This window comes from Anneissia japonica, unplaced genomic scaffold, assembly GCF_011630105.1.
Source record: "Anneissia japonica isolate Jap-2015-1 unplaced genomic scaffold, ASM1163010v1 scaffold287917_len653891_cov171, whole genome shotgun sequence".
Lineage (NCBI taxonomy): Eukaryota > Metazoa > Echinodermata > Crinoidea > Comatulida > Comatulidae > Anneissia > Anneissia japonica.
Genome location: NW_022747660.1, coordinates 552,758 through 573,003, shown reverse-complemented (window position 1 = coordinate 573,003; position 20,246 = coordinate 552,758). Strand labels below are relative to the sequence as shown.

General features: G+C 33.1%; 1 protein-coding gene across 2 annotated transcripts in view; it reads left to right on the top strand.

The window, feature by feature from the left end:
* The window catches only part of LOC117120528 (proteasome adapter and scaffold protein ECM29-like), a 38,795-nt gene that overhangs the window by 15,146 nt on the left and 3,403 nt on the right, over positions 1–20,246 (top strand). Inside the window, exons 11-40 of one of the 2 annotated variants that reach the window (XM_033265541.1) lie at positions 867–1,028; positions 1,685–1,734; positions 2,437–2,503; positions 3,129–3,251; positions 3,488–3,591; positions 3,877–4,015; positions 6,813–7,172; positions 7,695–7,826; positions 7,989–8,160; positions 8,693–8,991; positions 9,300–9,401; positions 10,049–10,258; positions 10,484–10,598; positions 10,812–10,926; positions 11,363–11,431; positions 11,543–11,660; positions 11,894–12,250; positions 12,602–12,649; positions 12,996–13,114; positions 13,772–13,934; positions 14,657–14,716; positions 15,282–15,371; positions 15,549–15,615; positions 15,997–16,088; positions 16,204–16,270; positions 16,540–16,671; positions 16,933–17,207; positions 17,839–17,882; positions 18,267–18,468; positions 19,027–19,159. In XM_033265541.1, coding sequence (XP_033121432.1) covers positions 867–1,028; positions 1,685–1,734; positions 2,437–2,503; positions 3,129–3,251; positions 3,488–3,591; positions 3,877–4,015; positions 6,813–7,172; positions 7,695–7,826; positions 7,989–8,160; positions 8,693–8,991; positions 9,300–9,401; positions 10,049–10,258; positions 10,484–10,598; positions 10,812–10,926; positions 11,363–11,431; positions 11,543–11,660; positions 11,894–12,250; positions 12,602–12,649; positions 12,996–13,114; positions 13,772–13,934; positions 14,657–14,716; positions 15,282–15,371; positions 15,549–15,615; positions 15,997–16,088; positions 16,204–16,270; positions 16,540–16,671; positions 16,933–17,207; positions 17,839–17,882; positions 18,267–18,468; positions 19,027–19,159 — 4,186 coding nt within the window. Of the gene's footprint in view, positions 1–866; positions 1,029–1,684; positions 1,735–2,436; positions 2,504–3,128; positions 3,252–3,487; positions 3,592–3,876; positions 4,016–6,812; positions 7,173–7,694; positions 7,827–7,988; positions 8,161–8,692; positions 8,992–9,299; positions 9,402–10,048; positions 10,259–10,483; positions 10,599–10,811; positions 10,927–11,362; positions 11,432–11,542; positions 11,661–11,893; positions 12,251–12,601; positions 12,650–12,995; positions 13,115–13,771; positions 13,935–14,656; positions 14,717–15,281; positions 15,372–15,548; positions 15,616–15,996; positions 16,089–16,203; positions 16,271–16,539; positions 16,672–16,932; positions 17,208–17,838; positions 17,883–18,266; positions 18,469–19,023; positions 19,160–20,246 lie in introns of both variants that reach the window. The other variant, XM_033265540.1, reaches the window with a different exon arrangement.

Sequence of the window (20,246 nt, the reverse complement as noted above, 5' to 3'; positions counted from 1 at the left end):
CCGAGGGGCAATAGATTTCACCGTTCTCCGAATCTATAGCAGTCAATATTTGTTTTATATACCTCATACATAGATTCTACGAGGCCAAAGAAAGTACTTACTTTCTAGCCTAGCCTAGAGGTCTACTAAGTGAATAAGCCTAGGAAATCAAAGAGTGTGTCTATAGCTCTTCTTTGCTTATTTCCTCAATTTCAACAGCACCCAATTTCTTGCAATATTTGTTGACTATGGACAAGACATATTTAATTTGTCTCTTGGTTCTTCTGCTATTGGCTTCATCAATAAGTATAGGCCTAGTCTAGTCCGGTTCTGCATCCAGGAGTTTGAACCGACAGCCTCCATAATTATGTTTATCGTCTACTTACTGATTCATGGCACTTTCATGGGCCAATTTCTGTCGTTGTAGAGGTCGCAGTCCCCTCTACAGTCAGCGCTATGGTGGGCCTAAAGTTTATACCACGCGACAGGTCAAAAAAGTACTATTTTTCAGGGGTATAGTCAGATATACTAATATTAATCAGATGCTTCTATCTATCTATCTATCTATCTATCTATCTATCTATCTATCTATCTATCTATCTATCTATCTATCTGTATGAGGTATATAATACAGAATAAAAACATATGTTTAAAAAAAAAAATACTACTTTGGGCTTATGTATTGTCTGAGAAAATATTTTGTGATTTACTTTTCGAAAAACCAACTACTGTATTGCCACTGTTTGTGAAATAAACACCCGGAAAAGAAAAAATAAAACCATCCTTCCTACTTCAGGCATCAATTCTGATTTGTGTAATGTTTCCCACAAAAAAAGAATTGTCAAACGTGGTACATGAGGTTCTCACGTTAAATTTATCCATAACAGGTGGTGTCAGAGTGTGTAAGTGGAGAGTCGAGCCACGATAAGCTTACAATGATGGGTCTGCAGTTTGTCCACCATGTGTCAACACACAGCAGTGAGGCTAACCTGAAGGCAATGGGTTCAATATTGATGCCAATGATGGTGGAGGCAACGCAGACCAAAAAAGTGAGCGTCTTGTACCTTGCACCTTGTAGGTTCTACTTCCAAAAAACATCCATTAGGGATCAGTACTGGAAGTTGATATGAGGGTTTGTGGACTACCATACTTGGGGTGATTGGGACTTGACTTTATTTGGTTTTGTTTTTGAGGTCTATTTGGATTTATGTGGATGGATGAATTGAATTGCCAGTTTTTTTAATTAATAAAATACTAAACAGATGTAATACTAAAATTATTATGTTAATAATGAGTAAGTTAGTTTGCTAATTTACTTATGTATGAATTAGTTATTCATTTAGTAAAATGTGCCCATTTAAAAAAAAAAACAAAAAAACAAAAAAAACAAAAAAAAAGACACAGAAGAATACTATTAAACAACTCTCTCTTCAATCTCCACTGAAAATTAATTTTTCTTTGGAAATGGGCTCTATACAATTTTGTATGAACATGAACAAATACATTGATAACTTATTGCAAATTATTGCACTTTGTTTTTAATTTCCATTATCAGTGAAGTCTATTTCATGAACCAGGTGAATGAAAATAATACCAAAATGCAATTTAAAACTATTTTTAGAAATTTCTGAAAGTATAGTGAATGATATTGTTAGAATTGGTAAATTCTTTTAATCGGTGTTTCTGTTTTGTTTTCTTTTTACAGAACAGCAAGCAAAAAGGATTGGCATACACAGCTGTTGCTAAATTATCAAAGTATGATGCTAATTTTGTGAATAGCTAGAAAAACAATTAATTGCCAGTATTTTCTTAACTAGACCACCCCTTAAAAATAATTTTGTTGTCCATCTTGAAACTCCATATCACTATATACAAAATACCACGCCGTTGTCCTTCTTTGAATTGAATTTATTCAGTATCATTAAATAGAAAAAAAACATTACAAACATGAAAACATCAGTATACCAGTTTACATTGAGATAGATAAAAAGGCCCAAATCCAGAAGTTGAAAATTGCTCTAAATATATAGTCATTAGTAAAAATGTAAATAATTTACTTTTTATCAATTATTTCTTTCATTAGTGTGACTACAGAACAAACTACAAAAAATTAAAGATTCAAATAAGAATATTAAAAAATATATATAGTTTAATAAATTATATTTTAAAATGCATCAAACTATTACAAGAGATAATAACAATTTAAAAGAAATACAATACGTAAGATCAGTAACTATAGACATTTATATTTGATTTTTAGAAATGCCTAATTCTATTCCTAATATTTAAAAATATATATAGCCTAGTTTAATAAATTATATTTTAAAATGCATCAAACTATTACAAGAGATTTTACACAAATACAATACGTGAGATCTGTAACTATAGACAGTTATATTTGATTTTTAGAAATGCCTATTCTCTTTACTCTAAAATGTTATGTTTTTCCAATTCCAGGAGGTTGCCAGAACTTGTTACAAACGACATTTCAATTGTACAGAGCTTCTTTGATGCCTTGTGCAAGGTACGCTATGATAAAAATAATGCCTTACAGAATTATGAAATAGTGATAATGGTCACATTTTTAAAAAGTCCTCATTTTAATTGGAAATTTCGAAATTTGTGCTTGGCTCCTGCTGAGCCTCGGCAGCTGCAGTGCTGCACCACCCAACTAAACTACAATATATACGGATACAAAAGCATTGTCCTTAACCCACCTCTCGATATGAGGGTTATTTGAAGAGCCAAGCAATTAGACTCCAATTTAAACCGGACACTGTCCAGGTTTAAACTGGTCTTCAGCACAAGCAACACGAACAATACCTCTCATCCAACTGCTCAACTAATACTACTTTAACAGTAGATATGTGGCTTGGTTGTGATTGCATTACAGTTCTTGATTCATGAGTTACAACCCTGCTACACAGCACTCTGCTTCCTAGTAATGTGAACTTTATAGCATCACTTTGTTCCGCTATAAAATACATGAGTACACTTGACGTTGAATGCAGATATTAAAAAAATTATTTTATTTTACCTTTTTTTTCATATAATTAATCTGTCAGATAATAATTTAAAATAATAGTTTTGTTAAATTATTCTACTTTAGTTTCGTTTCATTGCTTGTTTCTTTGTTTGATATTTTTTAGGAGGATCCTGAGATGAGGATGCACATACAGGAAGCCCTGTCCATGATGACAGATGCATTTAAGGACATGCCAGAAGCTAACCTTTTGACTATGGAAGCTATTATCTTAAGTAATGCAGAGAAGGTATGTCATTCAGCCTCATGTTAGTAGTTTTCGTATTGTTGACAATTGTGTGCCAAGGTGGACTTTTGTGGGATAGCAGTGGCGGATACAGGAATTTGAAACAGGAGACCCATGGAAGGACATTTGTAAATATGGGTGTGTGGTCGGGGCAGGGTGGTGTTCATATTGAATTCTAATGTGCCTGTTTAGTTCTATTTCTGTATATTTCATCAATTGAAATTCTGTTTTTTGTTTAGGTCGAGCCACAGGCCCGCCTAGCAGCAGCCCAGTATGCTGCCCAAGTCTTTCCATCAAATCACATACCTTCTAGATACGTCTTACTCCTGAACACCGCTGACAGGTACGTCTTCTACTAAAACCTTCTCCAGACTATCAAATTTCATTAGACAAAAACATGTGACATGCCTAAATATGGTCATGATGACATCATATCATGACCATATATAGGCATATCATGACTATATATGGGCATACAATAGCTTTTTGTCAAAGCGTGGACAGAGATTTAGTAATTTCCCAACTTGCATACATCAAACTATAGAGTGTGCACTTCATATTATTGACTTAATCTTAACAGACCTCAATAAAACAAACCTGTTTATGTATTTTCATAAAACAATTTTAGTAAAGAAGACATTCGTCAGATGAGTTTGAAAGCAGTGCATGTTGGAGTGAAACAGGATTTATCCATTCAGACTGAGATTCCTAAAGGAACTCATCTGATGCCTAAATTCCAGGAGATGGCCCATTATATTTACCAAAAAGTAAGTGCAATTTCAGACTCAAAAAAATGAACTATAGTTTTAAAAAAATATATTGTTTCACTATAGATATTGTACTATTTATCATCATTTCATATTCAGTTATACTTGCTTAAGTCGACATTGCCTAACTCAAATAATTGTGGCAAAGACAAGCCAAACCAGTCACTCGCCGCAAAAATCGATTTTGAGTTATTAATACAGTGTTAGAGAGTAAAATAATAGCTATAAAATAATAAAAAAAAATCATTCAAATCCGACATTTCCTTATGAAGTTACAAGCGTTTAACCACACAGTTGTTTAAAGTACAATATATGAGAAATTAACCGTCAAAGTTTATGATTTCAGGCATTTCTCATGCAGAAATTATCTTTAAAACCTTAAAAAGTATTGTTTTAACATTGAAAATGGGGAAAATAACAGCATAGAATGATGTGTAGATATATAAAGGTTAGTTTAGTGCAATAAAATAGATTTTTAAAAATTTGACATTCCAGCATGTTTTGGCCATTTTCTCTGAAACACGATTTGCGACGAGTGACTGGTTTGGCTTGTCTTATCCACAATTTCTAAGTTGATCTTATTTTACATGTTGCTATTGTTGTGTTTTCCATTAATTAACAATCTGTAAAAAGTCAAATAATTTTTCAATACCATTTTGGATTCGATGTGGTCAAGTTTAACTTTAATATATTATTTGTTATCAAATGCTAATAGATTCAAAATAGATCATTTCTACAATATTAAAACTAAATAGTGTTGTGGAGTAATAATAATAAATGAGATTTGTGTATCGCTCATATCCATTTTAAAGAAATGCTCAAGGTGCTTGAGAAAACAAACGGAAAAAGAAATATTTTGAAAACTAAATATCCTAAAATTTACCAGAAGCAAGGGAAACCAGCATTACTGCTTTTTGAAGCCCCTGTGAGGGCTGACTGGAAGTAGTAAAAGTGTAGGTTGTTGGTGATTAAATTACCTGCCGTCAAATCCCAGGGTCTTGGCTTCAAATCTTGAGAAAGCACATGATTTTTTTTTCTGACTAAAAACTGCCTCTACAATGCTTCAGCCTGGTAATGTAATTTAATGGGAATCAATATACTCTAGCACATACTAAAGACTCAATGCACTTAAAAATACAAGAAAAAACGGCACTGAATATGTGTTGACCTTCTAGGACTGTCTCTTATACACATCTAATAATGCCTTACAGAATTATGAAATAGTGATAATGGTCACATTTTTAAAAAGTCCTCATTTTAATTGGAAATTTCGAAATTTGTGCTTGGCTCCTGCTGAGCCTCGGCAGCTGCAGTGCTGCACCACCCAACTAAACTACAATATATACGGATACAAAAGCATTGTCCTTAACCCACCTCTCGATATGAGGGTTATTTGAAGAGCCAAGCAATTAGACTCCAATTTAAACCGGACACATAAGAGACAGCCTGAACACCGCTGACAGGTACGTCTTCTACTAAAACCTTCTCCAGACTATCAAATTTCATTAGACAAAAACATGTGACATGCCTAAATATGGTCATGATGACATCATACCATGACCATATATAGGCATATCATGACTATATATGGGCATACAATAGCTTTTTGTCAAAGCGTGGACAGAGATTTAGTAATTTCCCAACTTGCATACATCAAACTATAGAGTGTGCACTTCATATTATTGACTTAATCTTAACAGACCTCAATAAAACGAACCTGTTTATGTATTTTCATAAAACAATTTTAGTAAAGAAGACATTCGTCAGATGAGTTTGAAAGCAGTGCATGTTGGAGTGAAACAGGATTTATCCATTCAGACTGAGTTTCCTAAAGGAACTCATCTGATGCCTAAATTCCAGGAGATGGCCCATTATATTTACCAAAAAGTAAGTGCAATTTCAGACTCAAAAAAATAAACTATACAGTAGTTTAAAAATATGTTGTTTCATTATAGATATTGTCCTATTTATCATCATTTCATATTCTGTTATACTTGCTTAAGTCGACATTGCCTAACTCAAATAATTTCTAAGTCGATCTTATTTTACATGTTGCTATTGTTGTGTTTTCCATTAATTAACAATCTCTAAAAAGTCGAATAATTTTTCAATACCATTTTGGATTCGACGTGGGCAAGTTTAACTGTAATATATTATTTGTTATCAAATGCTAATAGATTCAGAATAGATAATTTCTACAATATTATTATAACTAAATAGTGTTGTGGAGTAATAATGATAAATTAGATTTGTGTATCGCTCATATCCATTTTAAAAAAATGCTCAAGGTGTTTGAGAAAACAAACGGAAAAAGAAATATTTGGAAAACTAAATAGGGGACTAAAGGGAAACCAGCATTACTGCTTTTTGAAGCCCCTGTAAGGGCTGATTGTAAGTAGTAAAAGTGTAGGTTGTTGGTGATTAAATTACCTGGCGTCAAATCCCAGGGTCTTGGCTTGAGAAAGCGCATGATTTTTTTTCTGACTAAAAACTGCCTCTACAATCCTTCAGCCTGGTAATGTAATTTAATGGGAATCAATATACTATAGCACATAATAAAGACTCAATGCACTTTAAAAATACAAGAAAAAACGGCACTGAATATGTGTTGACCTTCTAGGATAAGCTGGAAAGGTCACCCCCTATAAATGTGATTTAAAAAAAAACATAGAAAATGAATAAAAAAGGTCGTTAATAATGATGGGGTTAGGTGTGATTGGTTGAAATTTGGCATTTTTATCCTAATGTGTAAATAATAATAGATTTAATTGAATTTTGATATTTTTTAATCTCACAGGCTAAATTACGGATCAAAGGGACGTCAAGAGTTACAATAGGAACAATGGTGATTCCATTTACCCCAGCTGTGTTCAACGAGATCATATTTTACCTGCGGTCCTGCCTAGTCTATGAAACAGGAGTAACACCTGTCATGGATGCTTTAGAAATGCAGGACCAAGCACCAGGACTTTACCCACATGTCCAAGAACTCCTCAGCAGTCCTGGAGGAGAGACTGTGATGAACTATGTTGACCTGATACTACAACTTCTCAATGTTTCTGCAGAACCTCAGGCCATGTACTGCCTTGTGGAAATTGTTGCAATAGCTAACACTCTTTTGGCTGACATGTTCTTTAAAAAACTTGACTGGATAAAGGTAAGTGCTGTAGGTATACAAATATTGATATTATAACTTTATAGATAAACTGTCATATTGCTGGATCTAATGACAAGAAAAGAAGTGTGGAAAAGATGTTTTGGGGTAGGAAGTTTATATTTGTTTTGTATTCCCAATAAATGATTCTTATTTTGAAGAGGTGCTCCATGAAGAGAAAGTTGGTGTAATTGTGTATTCATTCAGGTATTGTCATTGGAATTGTAAAATTAAGTTAGTCACTGACTGTGTAAGGCTATTGTTTCACTTGAAGAATACCAACATATTTATTGATATACTCTTATGAAAGTTTACATACACCCCCTCTCCACAAGGGTGGTTGTGAATTGGTCTGTACCCAGGAGACACTACCGTTGTTCTTTTTCAATACATAAAATGCCATAATGTTCAAATTCAAATTTCAGAATATAATGGTTGGTTTTTATGTCATTTACACATTCTGCTGCCCCTAGAGTGGTTTAACACTGTATAAAGTATTTCTTTTAATTTATTTTGCCAATGTAGAATTTCATGAAATCTGGACGGGAAGTTATTCGTGATCTTGCTGCTCAGTTGATGTCAGTGGTGGGAAATGCTGCTGATCAAAGTCAACTCTCAGTCATTCTCACTGATTTACTAAACCTGGCCAAAAGCAAGGTAAATATTTAAATATTATTAAGAGACCAGATTTAAAATTACAGTTCATAGAACTCTCCTATAAAAAAGATTAACAAGAATATAAGGTAAAAGTGAATTGTCATAATATTCAAGTTATTTTTTTCCATAACACCCATCTTCTTTCTCTACTTTGATAAAAAGAGTCTAGAAATTCAGCATGGGGCCATCCTAGGCCTAGGCTACACCATTGGTAGACGATATTTATTAGATAGGAAAGCAAAAGAAGATGTCATGGTGGAAGATATGGAAGTTGATGAGTCCACTACAACTCATGGCATAGCTGCAGTTATAAAAGAAGCTGTAGAGTATATAGGTTTGTATGACATTTTCAGTTTTTATATTTTAGTTATGTTGTATTTGTATGCAGGATTGTTTTCCCGTATATGCCTACTGCCCATTCACCTCCAGGGGTGGCGTTGCGCTGCAGCTACACTGGATCTCCACGCTTGTTTGCTAAATATTAATCTTCAAAATATGATTTTTGTGAACTGACACCAAAGTAGGTGATTTAGTAGATTTTTGCACCCAGTCAGAGCTGAGGATAAATAATGCAACAATAATTATGGAGTTTTGGAACTTGTGTGTAAGAAACTATCTAGGCTGGGCTACGTAAAACCATAGTCTGACAATTTCTTCATGCTAAATTAGGTCAACCCATGTGAGTTTAAACACTCAACATATTCACGTCATGCTCAAGACTTACACTAGGCTCAAGTCACACCTGGCTAAGTACCAGTCTGATTTAAAAGATGTTATACAAACATTCATTGCACAATAATAAGTGCTGGCAGCTGTGTCTAGAATTTCTTATGAAATTTACGTATAAGACTGTTTTATATTTACAGCAAAATGTTTAGGCAGCGATCAAGAACTTTTATGCATTGCTGCCTGCACTGCCATTGGGGAAATTGGCCGCAACGGAACACTTCCATTTCCCAGGACCCAAAGAAATCAACCGGAAGAAAAAAGTGTAAAGCATGAAGATGCCAACATGAAGGATGGTATAAAGAAAGCTAAAATGAATGAGGAAAAACAAACAGATGAAGATATGAAAGTAGATGAAGAAGTAAATGATGGGATGAACCTCTTTTCAATTGTCAAGAAACTTAGTTCTAAACTTTACTCAATCAAAATTCCACATAAGGTGAGATTTTTCTTATCAAGTTTACTCTGTGGAGCCATGGCGATTAGTTGACAATACGATTTTCGTGTATATTTGTGAAAGAATTTGTAGGAACAGGGCCATGGTGTGAATGCTCTTTTCTTGATTAAGGACAGTTAAATATAATTATTTCAATTGTTCAAAATTGTAGAAAGTTGTCAGGTGCTAATAATGACAATACAAAGACTATATACCAATGTGGTGCCTGTAAGCTAAACAAAATCTTTAAAATTGTTGTTATATAGATTGATTGTTGCTCAAGTTAATATTCTATGTTCCTTTATGTGTAGTTGAAGGAGAGAGCCTGCAAGAACCTTGGTTATATACCCATTGGTGATCCTGATTTCCCATACACAGAAGAGGTTTTGAGGCTCCTAATGAAAACAGCAGATGTAAGAATAAAATGCTTTTTTAAATATGTATTACTTATTATTTTATTATATGCATTCATTTTTATCAATTAGTTTGTACTTGAGCTTCATGAGGAGAGTAAAGGAAAAGGTAAGAGAATAACCCACAACTCGCAGCTTCATTCTGCTGAATTGCATATGGGCCTGGTCCGTGACTACCTAGCAGTCATAAAGAGGCTCTTATAGTAGCTACATGTTCACATCATTCCACAACGATAGGGACTGATATGAATCATAGCATTGGGGTATCCTCCTAGTCTTCCGAAAGATGCTTGGGTTCCTTAAAGTACACACATTTAAGTCCTTATCTGAGCAGACTTGGTTCTACCAACTGAAGCCTGGAAACGGCTAGAACCAGCGCCGATGTTCAGGCTGTAGTTGCAGCACCCCTGACTTACCACTCGGCCACTCGACTTGCCAGAGGCCTAAGATGAGACGTGTATTAGATTGACCTTATTTTTAGTGTTACTGGTTGATGAAGATCTGATACTCTGTACCTATAATTTATATAATATAATTTTTTTTACTATTAATATTGAAATTACCTTATACTCACTAGTGCAAATATTAGTTTAAACTTCAATTCTGTTGTATATTTTTGAATTAATTATTACATTATTATTCCTCAGACCAAACAAATAGAATTACAGTTCACAGTAGGAGAAGCTGTTAGTCAGGCTGCTTTGGCATTCCACTGTCCTGCAAGAAGGGATGTCTGGAGCCAGGCTGAACCTGTTCTTGATCTCACTGAGGATGAAGCAGCTAAGGATAGAGTAGAGTGGACCTTACTGAAGATCTTGAAAGAATATGTGACCAGTGAAAATCCACATAAGAAACAGGTATTATATTTCTTATTTTTAAATTTTATGTACTCAGCAATTAAAATTAATAATTTATTTATCTGTTCAACCTGGAAAAGGAAAAGGACAAAATTTATAAAGCATTAAAAAACACAAGCAAGAAAAGAAAATACAAAGAATGAGTCAACATACCGAGGAAAAATAAATAATAAGACAGAACAAAATATAAAGTTGTTAAACCTTCTATTTTTCTTCACATGTTAGGCTGCTTGTATTTGGTTGTTATCTATGGTAAAGCAATGTGGCAGCCATCCTGCATTAAAGTGCCGCTTCAAGGAACTTCAGCAGGCATTCATGGACCTACTGAGTGAAAATAATGGTGAGCCTACAGATCAATTTGACTATTAATGCTATTAATGTGATGGGAAATTTTATTTATGTGTTAATAGGAGTGTTGATGAGGATGGAAATGTCAATGATGATGATGGTAATGGTGACAGTTGTGATGATGGCAGTTTTGATGATATGATGTGATTTCTTATGATGTTGATAAAGATTGTTATCAATGATGGTGTTGATTTTTTTTTTGTAGAATTCACACAGGATGTTGCATCCAAGGGGTTAAGTCTTGTTTATGAGCAGAGCAGTGAAGAGAGTCGACAGGAACTTGTTACTGCATTAGTGGATAGGCTTATGACTGGTAAAAGGTAATTAAACAAACTTTATTACCATTATTTTTATGCTTACTTTTATTATTTCAGACTGTTATTAAATATAACACATTAAATGTAAATTTAAATTAAAAAAACTTATCTTTCTTTTAATCCATAATCCCTATCATAAAATTGTATCATGTAGAGTGATTAGTTTTGTAGATCTTTTGGTTAGTTATATTATGAATCAACACTCAGAGATCATGGCTTCTGATTAGTTAATTATTTTGGTATTATCTGTATATAATATGCAAGTATAAATACATTGTTATTCTTGGATGACAACCCATTAAGTATTGAATTTCAGTATAAAGGTGTTTTTTTTGTTGTTGCTTGATTTCCTACCATTATTTCTTTAATAACCTAGGGTTTAATTTTTTTTAAATTTATTGTTTGTGTTTTTCTATAATGTTTTCCAATTTATTTCCAGAGCCAAGCAAACAGTGACTGATGATACTAAATTATTTGACGAAGGGGCTCTAGGAAAAAATCCCACTGGGTAGGTAATCATTTAACTCGGTTTTTATTGTTAACAAATTTAAATTTAATATATCCAATAATTTATTGCCTTTCACATAAAATCAATTTATGTGTCATCATTTTCTTCCAGAGGTGGCCTAACAACTTACAAAGAGCTGTGCTCATTGGCTAGTGATCTCAACCAACCAGATTTGGTGTACAAATTTATGCATCTAGCCAGCCACAATGCAATGTGGAACTCAAGAAAGGTAATGAGATATGTTTCAATTTTATGAATTTACTTAATACAAATATGTACATGAGCCTGTCTATGTTATGCTTCTGGTTCTATCAGGATAGAATGCACTTGAGGTATAAATTCATAACTATTAACCTTACATTTAATTGCCTCTATGGCAGTTACTATTTTGGCTATTTTGTGTATGATAAAGCATGATTTTTTTTTTTATGGCATTAGTTAAATTTATTTTAATATTTTCAGGGAGCTGCATTTGGATTTGGGACAATTGCCAAGCAGGCCAGTGAGCAGCTAGCTGCCCACTTGCCCAATATTGTCCCCAGGCTGTACCGATACCAGTACGATCCAAACAGACAGATCCAACAGGCCATGACCAGCATTTGGTCTGCACTCGTGACTGATGAAAAGAAGGTGATTGACCAATACTTGCTGGAGATCCTTAAGGATGTGCAGGTCAACCTGACTAACTCTCAATGGAGGAATCGCGAGTCAAGTTGCAGAGCTCTGGTGGATCTCCTGAGGAACAGGGAGCTGGATAGTTTAGTCAGTGAACTGCCAGAACTATGGGAGACTTGTTTACGGGTGGCTGATGATATTAAGGTGAGTATTGATTAGCATGAAAGTTCATTAATGTGAGTAATTCTATTTGTTTTAATTTGGATTCAAAGTATTCTTTATTGTCATGCACAACTGTATTATTTGGCAGGGGCTGTAGCCTCAATATCACAAAGCCATAACTTACTTAACCACACTCTATCAACAGTGCAAGCAGGGTTTAGCACTCTCATTATAATCTTCATCATCATTGTTATCATCACCATCATAGTTATCTTCATGACCATCGTCCTCACAATCAACTTCATAATGATCACCATAATTATCATCAATACTCTACTTTCGGATATTGCTGTGCTATATGTAATTATATTATATTATTCCATTTTCATATAGGCAACAGTGAGAGAAGCAGCTGAGGCATCTTGCCGCCAACTTAGCAAGGTCGGTGTCATAGGCTATTGTAATAATATTTTGAATATTTGTATCATCATTATATTATGAGTTATATAGCTCCTTTCCCAAATGTTCAAGGCACTTCACACTGACTAAAACCACCTAATATCTAAAAGTCTTACGAAAAAAGAATCATTAAACTGTTTACAAATAATTCAAAGGAAATAGGTAATATTAGTTATTTTATATTATATATCGTACTATAAATGATTACTTTTGTAATAATCAGTACTGTGCTATCAAGTATTGAATTGTACCCCCAATGCACCAATGGAAGTAGTAGGACTAGCGTTCTACATCATTATCATGAATTGCTGTGTTTTGTCAAATACAGGTATCAATCAAACTATGTGATGTGGACAGGGGTAAGCTAGGGACCCAGGCCATTGCAGCTGTTCTACCATGTCTCCTCAAAGGACTTTCAAGTGCAATCGATAAAGCTAAAAAGATATGGTAAGATGATAGTGAAACAGTTCATTATTTAATTTACTGATTGCTTTAATGAATGACTGATTGATAAATTTATGAATTGATTATTCAACCTGTTAAAATGACCGATTGATTAATGAAGTGATCGATTAATCGTTAAAATCGTTGCCTTTTTATCTTTGGGTCCTGCACATTTCACTCCAGACTTCTTTATGTAACATCACTATATATCGAGCTTAAACATGTGATTGTCTTCTGTGATTAATCCTGTATGAAATAATATTAAAAACAATTTAAGTTGGTAGTTTGTAGATTGATAGTTGTATATTGTAAGACAGCTTGATTTCCTAGAGCTTTGTCCACACTATCAAATTTTATGAGACAAAAACTGATATAGTGCAATATGACATCATTATGCCCATATATGGGCATGTCACATTAATTTGTCACATAAAATTTGATGGAATGGACTGAGCTTTATTCAGTTTGTAGCTGCCTAGCCACTTTTAAAAATGTATTATTATTCTGTTACAAAATATTTGATACAAAAACCAATTATTGAATATTAATTCACTATTGCATGTATTTAAATCTAGTGTCGTTGAAATTAAAACATTTCTTCCGTCCGATCGTTTGATGCAAATCTTGATCAACTTTTATTCTCATTTTTGTTTTTATTAGCTTGGATACTATTGTGAAAATTGCTAAGAATGCAGGTAAAATGCTGACGCCTCACATTCCACTATTGGTTGTTGCTTTGCTTGAGTCGTTAAGTGGACTTGAAGACGACCGTTTGAATTATCTGTCTTTACGTGTCAGTGGAAACGAAGGTGTTGTTGAGAAGGTAAACATTGAAGAATATACTTATTATGAGGGTGATAATGAAAAGGGGAATATTAATTAATAATATTTTGTTTAATGAAGGGTTATGGAAGTAAAGTAAAATAAAAATGTGGTAGTAGTGATGGAATTATTGATGATCATATGTGGCAAAGACAAGCCAAACCAGTCACTCGTCGCAAATCGTGTTTCAGAGAAAAAGGCCAAAACATGCTGGAATGTCAAATTTTTAAAAATCTATTTTATTGCACTAAACTAACCTTTATATATCTACACATTATTGTATGCTGTTATTTTCCCCATTTTCAATGTTAAAATAATACTTTTTAAGGATTTAAAGATAGTTTCTGCATGAGAAATGCTTGAAATCATAAACTTTGACGGTTAATTTCTCATATATTGTTCTTTAAACAGCTGTGTGGTAAAACGCTTGTAACTTCATAAGGAAATGTCCAATTTGAATGATTTTTTACCATTTTATAGCTATTATTTTACTCTCTAACACTATTAATAACTCAAAATCGATTTTTGCGACGAGTGACTGGTTTGGCTTTTCTTTTCTGTCTGACGATGATATGAGAGGAACAGTAGCCAAGAATAATGATGATAGTATTGTATGGGATGATAATGATAGGAATGGAGATGATGATGGGATTCATAGTATATGCATTATTATATACACTATACTGTACTTTAATATTTTTATACACTTTTATCTTTTATAAGCTTGATGATATAAGAGTAGCAGCTGCTAAATCTTCTTCAATGATGGAGACAGTAGCCCTGGTGAGTGCAGTCACAAGACTTAATACTATCCTATAAACAAACTATATGGAGTGGAGTTGAATAGCTCAGTGGTTAAGATGCTTGTCATCTAATCCCAGGGTCCTGGGTTCAATTCCTGTTCGCAGGACTTTTTCTCACGACTAAAAAACTACTCCACTCCTTAAACTTTATAAAGAAACTTTGCTGATAAATGCATCATGTTATTTCATTTCTTTAAAAGGGCCCCTGAATAATATCAGCTGACCTTCTAGGATATGCTGGAAAATAAATATGGTTAAAAAAAACTATATACATTAACAAAAGTACAACCAATAGTAAACTATGTATTGTTGATTGACATATTTGTATATTTTCCAATGCTCAGTTCTATCACAGATTAGCCTTCATGTTGGTATATTCCAAATAAACAAAAGAGATGAATAATTGAAATCAAAGAAAGAGTAGTGTAGACAATTATTGTGATGAATAGCCATTCTCCCTGCAGCTAGATGGATTCTCCATCCAGATAAGTAGACTTATGGTATTTATTTGTCTCATTTATTTTCTCATTGCTTTGCTATTCTAGTGCACACAATATGTTGACAAAGAGGTTTTAAAGGAACTTGTACCTAGACTTATCGATGTCATAAAATATGGAGTTGGAGTAAATACTAAGGTGAGTTTCCTGTGGTTTGTATCTGTAGTCAGATGTATGACACCATGCTGCCTTTTTCACAAGGCACTATATTTATCTCCAACCATGATTTGCATCTTCACAGCATTCTTGTTTCCTTAACCTACAGAGCTGCATTAATTGGTTAATAAATTGTTTCTATTTACCTTATTTTGCTAGGCTGGAGCAGCTAATTTCATGGTGATGCTGAGCAACCATTGCCCCAGGGATCTTGAAGAATATGCAAGTAAGAGAAACAGTACAAATTTGTTTGTATTATGCTATCTCATCAGTGCTTATATTCTTTATGGTTAAGCATACTTAGAGGCTGTACTGAGATGATATGCTCTACATGAAACTAATTTATTTTTATTATTGATATCATACAATTTGAGGCACTTTAACAGCAATATAGGCCAAGAGAAACTACAAAAAATTAAGCGTGAACCTTTAAAACTTCTGTCATACTTTATAAAAATGTTTGCTAGATTTTGTTTGCTATTATTCTTCCATTGTTGTATCATAATGGATGTGGGTATATTTGTTGTGCATGTAATTGTTTTTTAAATCATATTAATTAATTCATTATTAAATTTGATCTTTTAAATTTAATAATTTGCTATTGTAGGTAAGATTCTGAGCAGTCTTCTAGCTGGTTTCAGTGATCGTAGTGCTGCAGTCAGAAAAAGCAATGCATCAGCCATTGGACATCTTGTAGAGGTAACCTCTTCAAAGACATACTGATGATGTTTTACCACTTTGTTCACTACTATATTAACTTGTTTATAAATTGAAAGGCTACATATTAAAACATGTGTTGTGGTTTCTCTTACAGGTAGCAAAAGACAGTAGTGTTGAAAAACTCATAAATCGTCTCAAATCCTGGTATCTTGAAAAAGATGGTAAATAAATAATCAATTTTTAGTAATTTTTCCAATACAAATTTCTTCAGTATTTGCAGAAATTGCTAATTATTATCTTCAGTACAGATACCAATCTTTTATATTAAGTTTTATTAAGTACTTTGTAAATTCAAATGGTTTTATATTTATTGTTGATGCTATTTTATTATTGATTATTGTTATCAGTTTAAATCAATGTTAACAATTACCATCAGACAAATTTGTTTATCAACAAATATTAATACTCGTTAATGATTTGTTTCTAATAGATGATGTACTTCGCGACGCATGCGGTTTGACTCTCCATGCGATTTCTCGTCACAATGCTGATATTTTGAAGAATCATGCATCTGCAGCTTTACCTTTGACATTTTTAGCTATGCATGAGAAGTCAGAGAAAGGTTGGTTTGGTTTATTATTCTTTTAAACATTTCATTTTATTAAATGGACTACATTCAGATGTGAGCTAGTTATTTAAATTTTATTGGCAAATTAGTTTAAAGCATGTTTTTTTTTTATACTACTAACACCACTGCTGCTTAGTGTATTTTGTCAAATCAGAATATTTATTTTTTGCAATAATATTGTATATATTATTTCACACATATTAATTTGTAAACTATTATTTTCTAGAATGCTTTCATTTCTTTTCTTACTTACAGGAAGAGGAAATTCAGATCAAGTGGAATCCATCTGGGAGGAAATCTGGCTTGATTCAACACCGGGCACTGAGGGCGGTATTCGCTTATTTCTACCAGAGCTTGTAGCCATTACCCAAGATGCACTAGCTTCACAGTCCTGGCCTAGAAAAGCTCAGGGAGCTAGAGCTATTAACACCATAGCTAGTAAGCTAGGCTCTACCCTGACACAGCCACATCTTGGTAGGCTTCTGCAGCTGGTAGTGAAAGGCCTAGCTGGTAGAACATGGGATGGTAAGGTAAGCATGTTTTAGGATGACAATGAGATTATTTGTAGTCAGTGTTTTGCAATTATGTAACTTTCATAAACATACTGCTAACTGCTTGTTTTTGTAGGAGTCGTTCACAATTATCAACATTTTCACAAGTGTACAAACAGTACTCTTTTTTCGGTACCCTCTCCCTCCTCTCTGAACTTGTACAAAAAATGTTGATTTTGCTTTGTTGATACCATTCTCCATTTTTTTGTGAAGTCAACTAAAGCAATGTACTTGGTTGGTTAAAAATAAATATATCAATGGTTACATTATAATTTTATCATTATTTTACATATTGCGTGTTATTTTGAATCAACATTATTATACATATGTAAGAGTGTCCAAAATTCTTTACCCCATCCCTCCTAGTGTACCAAAAAATGATAGTAATGTTGAACGACCCCTTAAATAAGAACACCTCATAAAATTAATAGAAACATCTGTCCTATAGTACCATTTATTATGCTAAAATAACTTGTGTGTTGTCATTCTTTTTCATCTGTGACTGCAAAAAAAAAAAAAAATAAACTAGTGAAAAACCTTTAAAACCATGGGCACTTTAGAGAATTACTTTGTAAATTGATATGTACAATTCTTTTTATTTTATCCCCAGGAGGAGTTGTTAAAGGCACTAACATCCCTGTGCACAAAATCAAAGTAAGTTGATATCAACAGACATTTTTTAGACTAATGAAGCTCTTTAAACTAACTCCTAAAAAGGATTGTGTGGAGGTGTTTTTAGTCGTAAGAAATAAAACTAAATCCTCATAAAAATAGCAGTAAAATTCCAGTAGAAATACATTAGACAATAGAAGTAAAAAAAGATGACAGATAAAACATAAAATGGTAAGAAACCATTAACAAAAGTATATTATACATGAACATTTGTTTGAATATATTTTTATCTGAGTCTGTCATGAAGTTTGAATACATTTTTATCTGACATGTCATAAGTCACAAAATATTAAAATATGTTTTAAAAAATAATAAATATAATTAAATATTATGAAGAAATTAAAAGCTAGCGGTTTATTTCGTTAGGAATGTGACGATGAGTGAGGAAGATACCTCAACAGAACAACTGACTATGCAAGAGATCTTATTAGCATTGTTGAAAGAGTGCAAGAAGGAGAAGATTAGCTACAAGGTAGAGGCTTTGCAGTGTATATCTACAATACTCTTGGCACATGATATAGATAGGTTTGCTGAATTGGCAGATATTCTGTACCCTGTTATAGACAAGGTAAGTGCATTATGTAATCAAAATCATGATCTTCATCATCATCAGCATCAATACATCAGTATCATGTCATCATCATCAATATTATCTTCATCACATGATCATCATCACTGCCACCACATCATAACCATTATGTTCGGTCTAATGTATTCCTTTGCTTATTTTATATTGTTAAATTTTCACAATTCTCTGGCACTATTTGTATATAATCATTTATTTATTTTATCTTTATAATTAATGACACTTTCAGTGCTGAAGCACTGTTTTCGAAAGTGGTTCAGTATTAACAATATAAAACCAATGAAAAAAAAAATGAAAGCAATATTTGACATCAAACTAGGAAAACAAATTCTGTTACCAATATTGTGGATGACAAAAAATATATTTTAATTCTGATTCTGACTATTATCATTTAGCATAATTACCTCGTAACCTACCAGACTTTAGGATTGATACTACTAGTGATTTTTTTTTCATACTGTTAATTTAATTATAATGTACTTTCTGTATTTGGTTGTATTCACAATGACCTTAGCAATTAGATTTTTTTTTTTACAGCAGACCAAAAAAAAAGATGGAGATGAAGAGGAAGAAGAGGAAGAGGACAGGGAGGCACAAGAGGAGCAGCTGGTGCTGGAGGAAAATGCTTATGAATGTCTAGGAAAAGCTTGGCCAAAGGCAAGGCAGACACAAGGTAGGTTACTATGAAATCTTTATCAAAGTTATACAAGTCCAGTGAAGCTGTACACTATTTCTAACAAAATGGGTTGTAGCTACATAGATTGGATTTGTTTTTTGTTCCTTGTTTTTTTTTTTGATGATTTTTGTTGTTTCTTTTTACTTTCTTTTTTCTTCATCTTATTTGTTTTTTACTCAACTTCTATTGAAAATTTGTTGAAAGTGCATAGAAACCTAGTATTATGCGTTATACAAGTCTACAACCATTACCTTTACCAAATGCCAAGTGAAGTGTTACACTAGTGTACAATATACTGTATCTGCTAGATGTGTTGTAGATGTTACATGCATAATATGCATCAAAATAGCCACCACACTTGCACAAGAGTGTTTCATTCTCAAGTTTGGATGAACCACAGTCACAACAACAACCACATTCAATTTATTTACATTTGTTCAAATGTTATATGGTACAGATTATATGAGTAAAGGCTTTAAACAAAAATATTACTACAGTAAGTAATAACAAAATGTAACATAATGAAATGTAGGCCTAAATTCCATAATAAGAACAAGTGACGAGGCCAGGAAAAATGTTAAAACTTTGAAATGGTGGACTCCGCAGTTAAACAGGAGAAAAATGTGAGAAAATAATGGATATAATAATAATATTTCACAATTAATTATACAGAAGCATAACTTAAGTGAATCAAGCAAGTAAGGGTTAAAAAAAGATCACGCTACTGTGGTATTGTTAATATTCAAAATCTCATCGCGCATTCTTCTTCTAAAGCCAGTCTATGGAGGAAAGAAAAACATTTTTGATGTGTTGTACAACTGATTTCTCTAAGACTGAAAAAGGGTGTTGAATGAACTATTCGGGAATGGTTAATGAGATACAGATTTTGGAAAAATTAAAAGCTTAGGGAAGAACGTGGAAAAAAAAAATGATGGTTTCACCAACAAAATCAGCTGTTGCCCAAAAGCTTTAAGCATTCTTTTTTTAAAGCCAGTCTATGGAGGAAAGAAATACATTTTTGATGTGTTGTACAACTGATTTCTCTATAAGACACAAAAAGGGTGTTTAATGAAATATTCGGGAA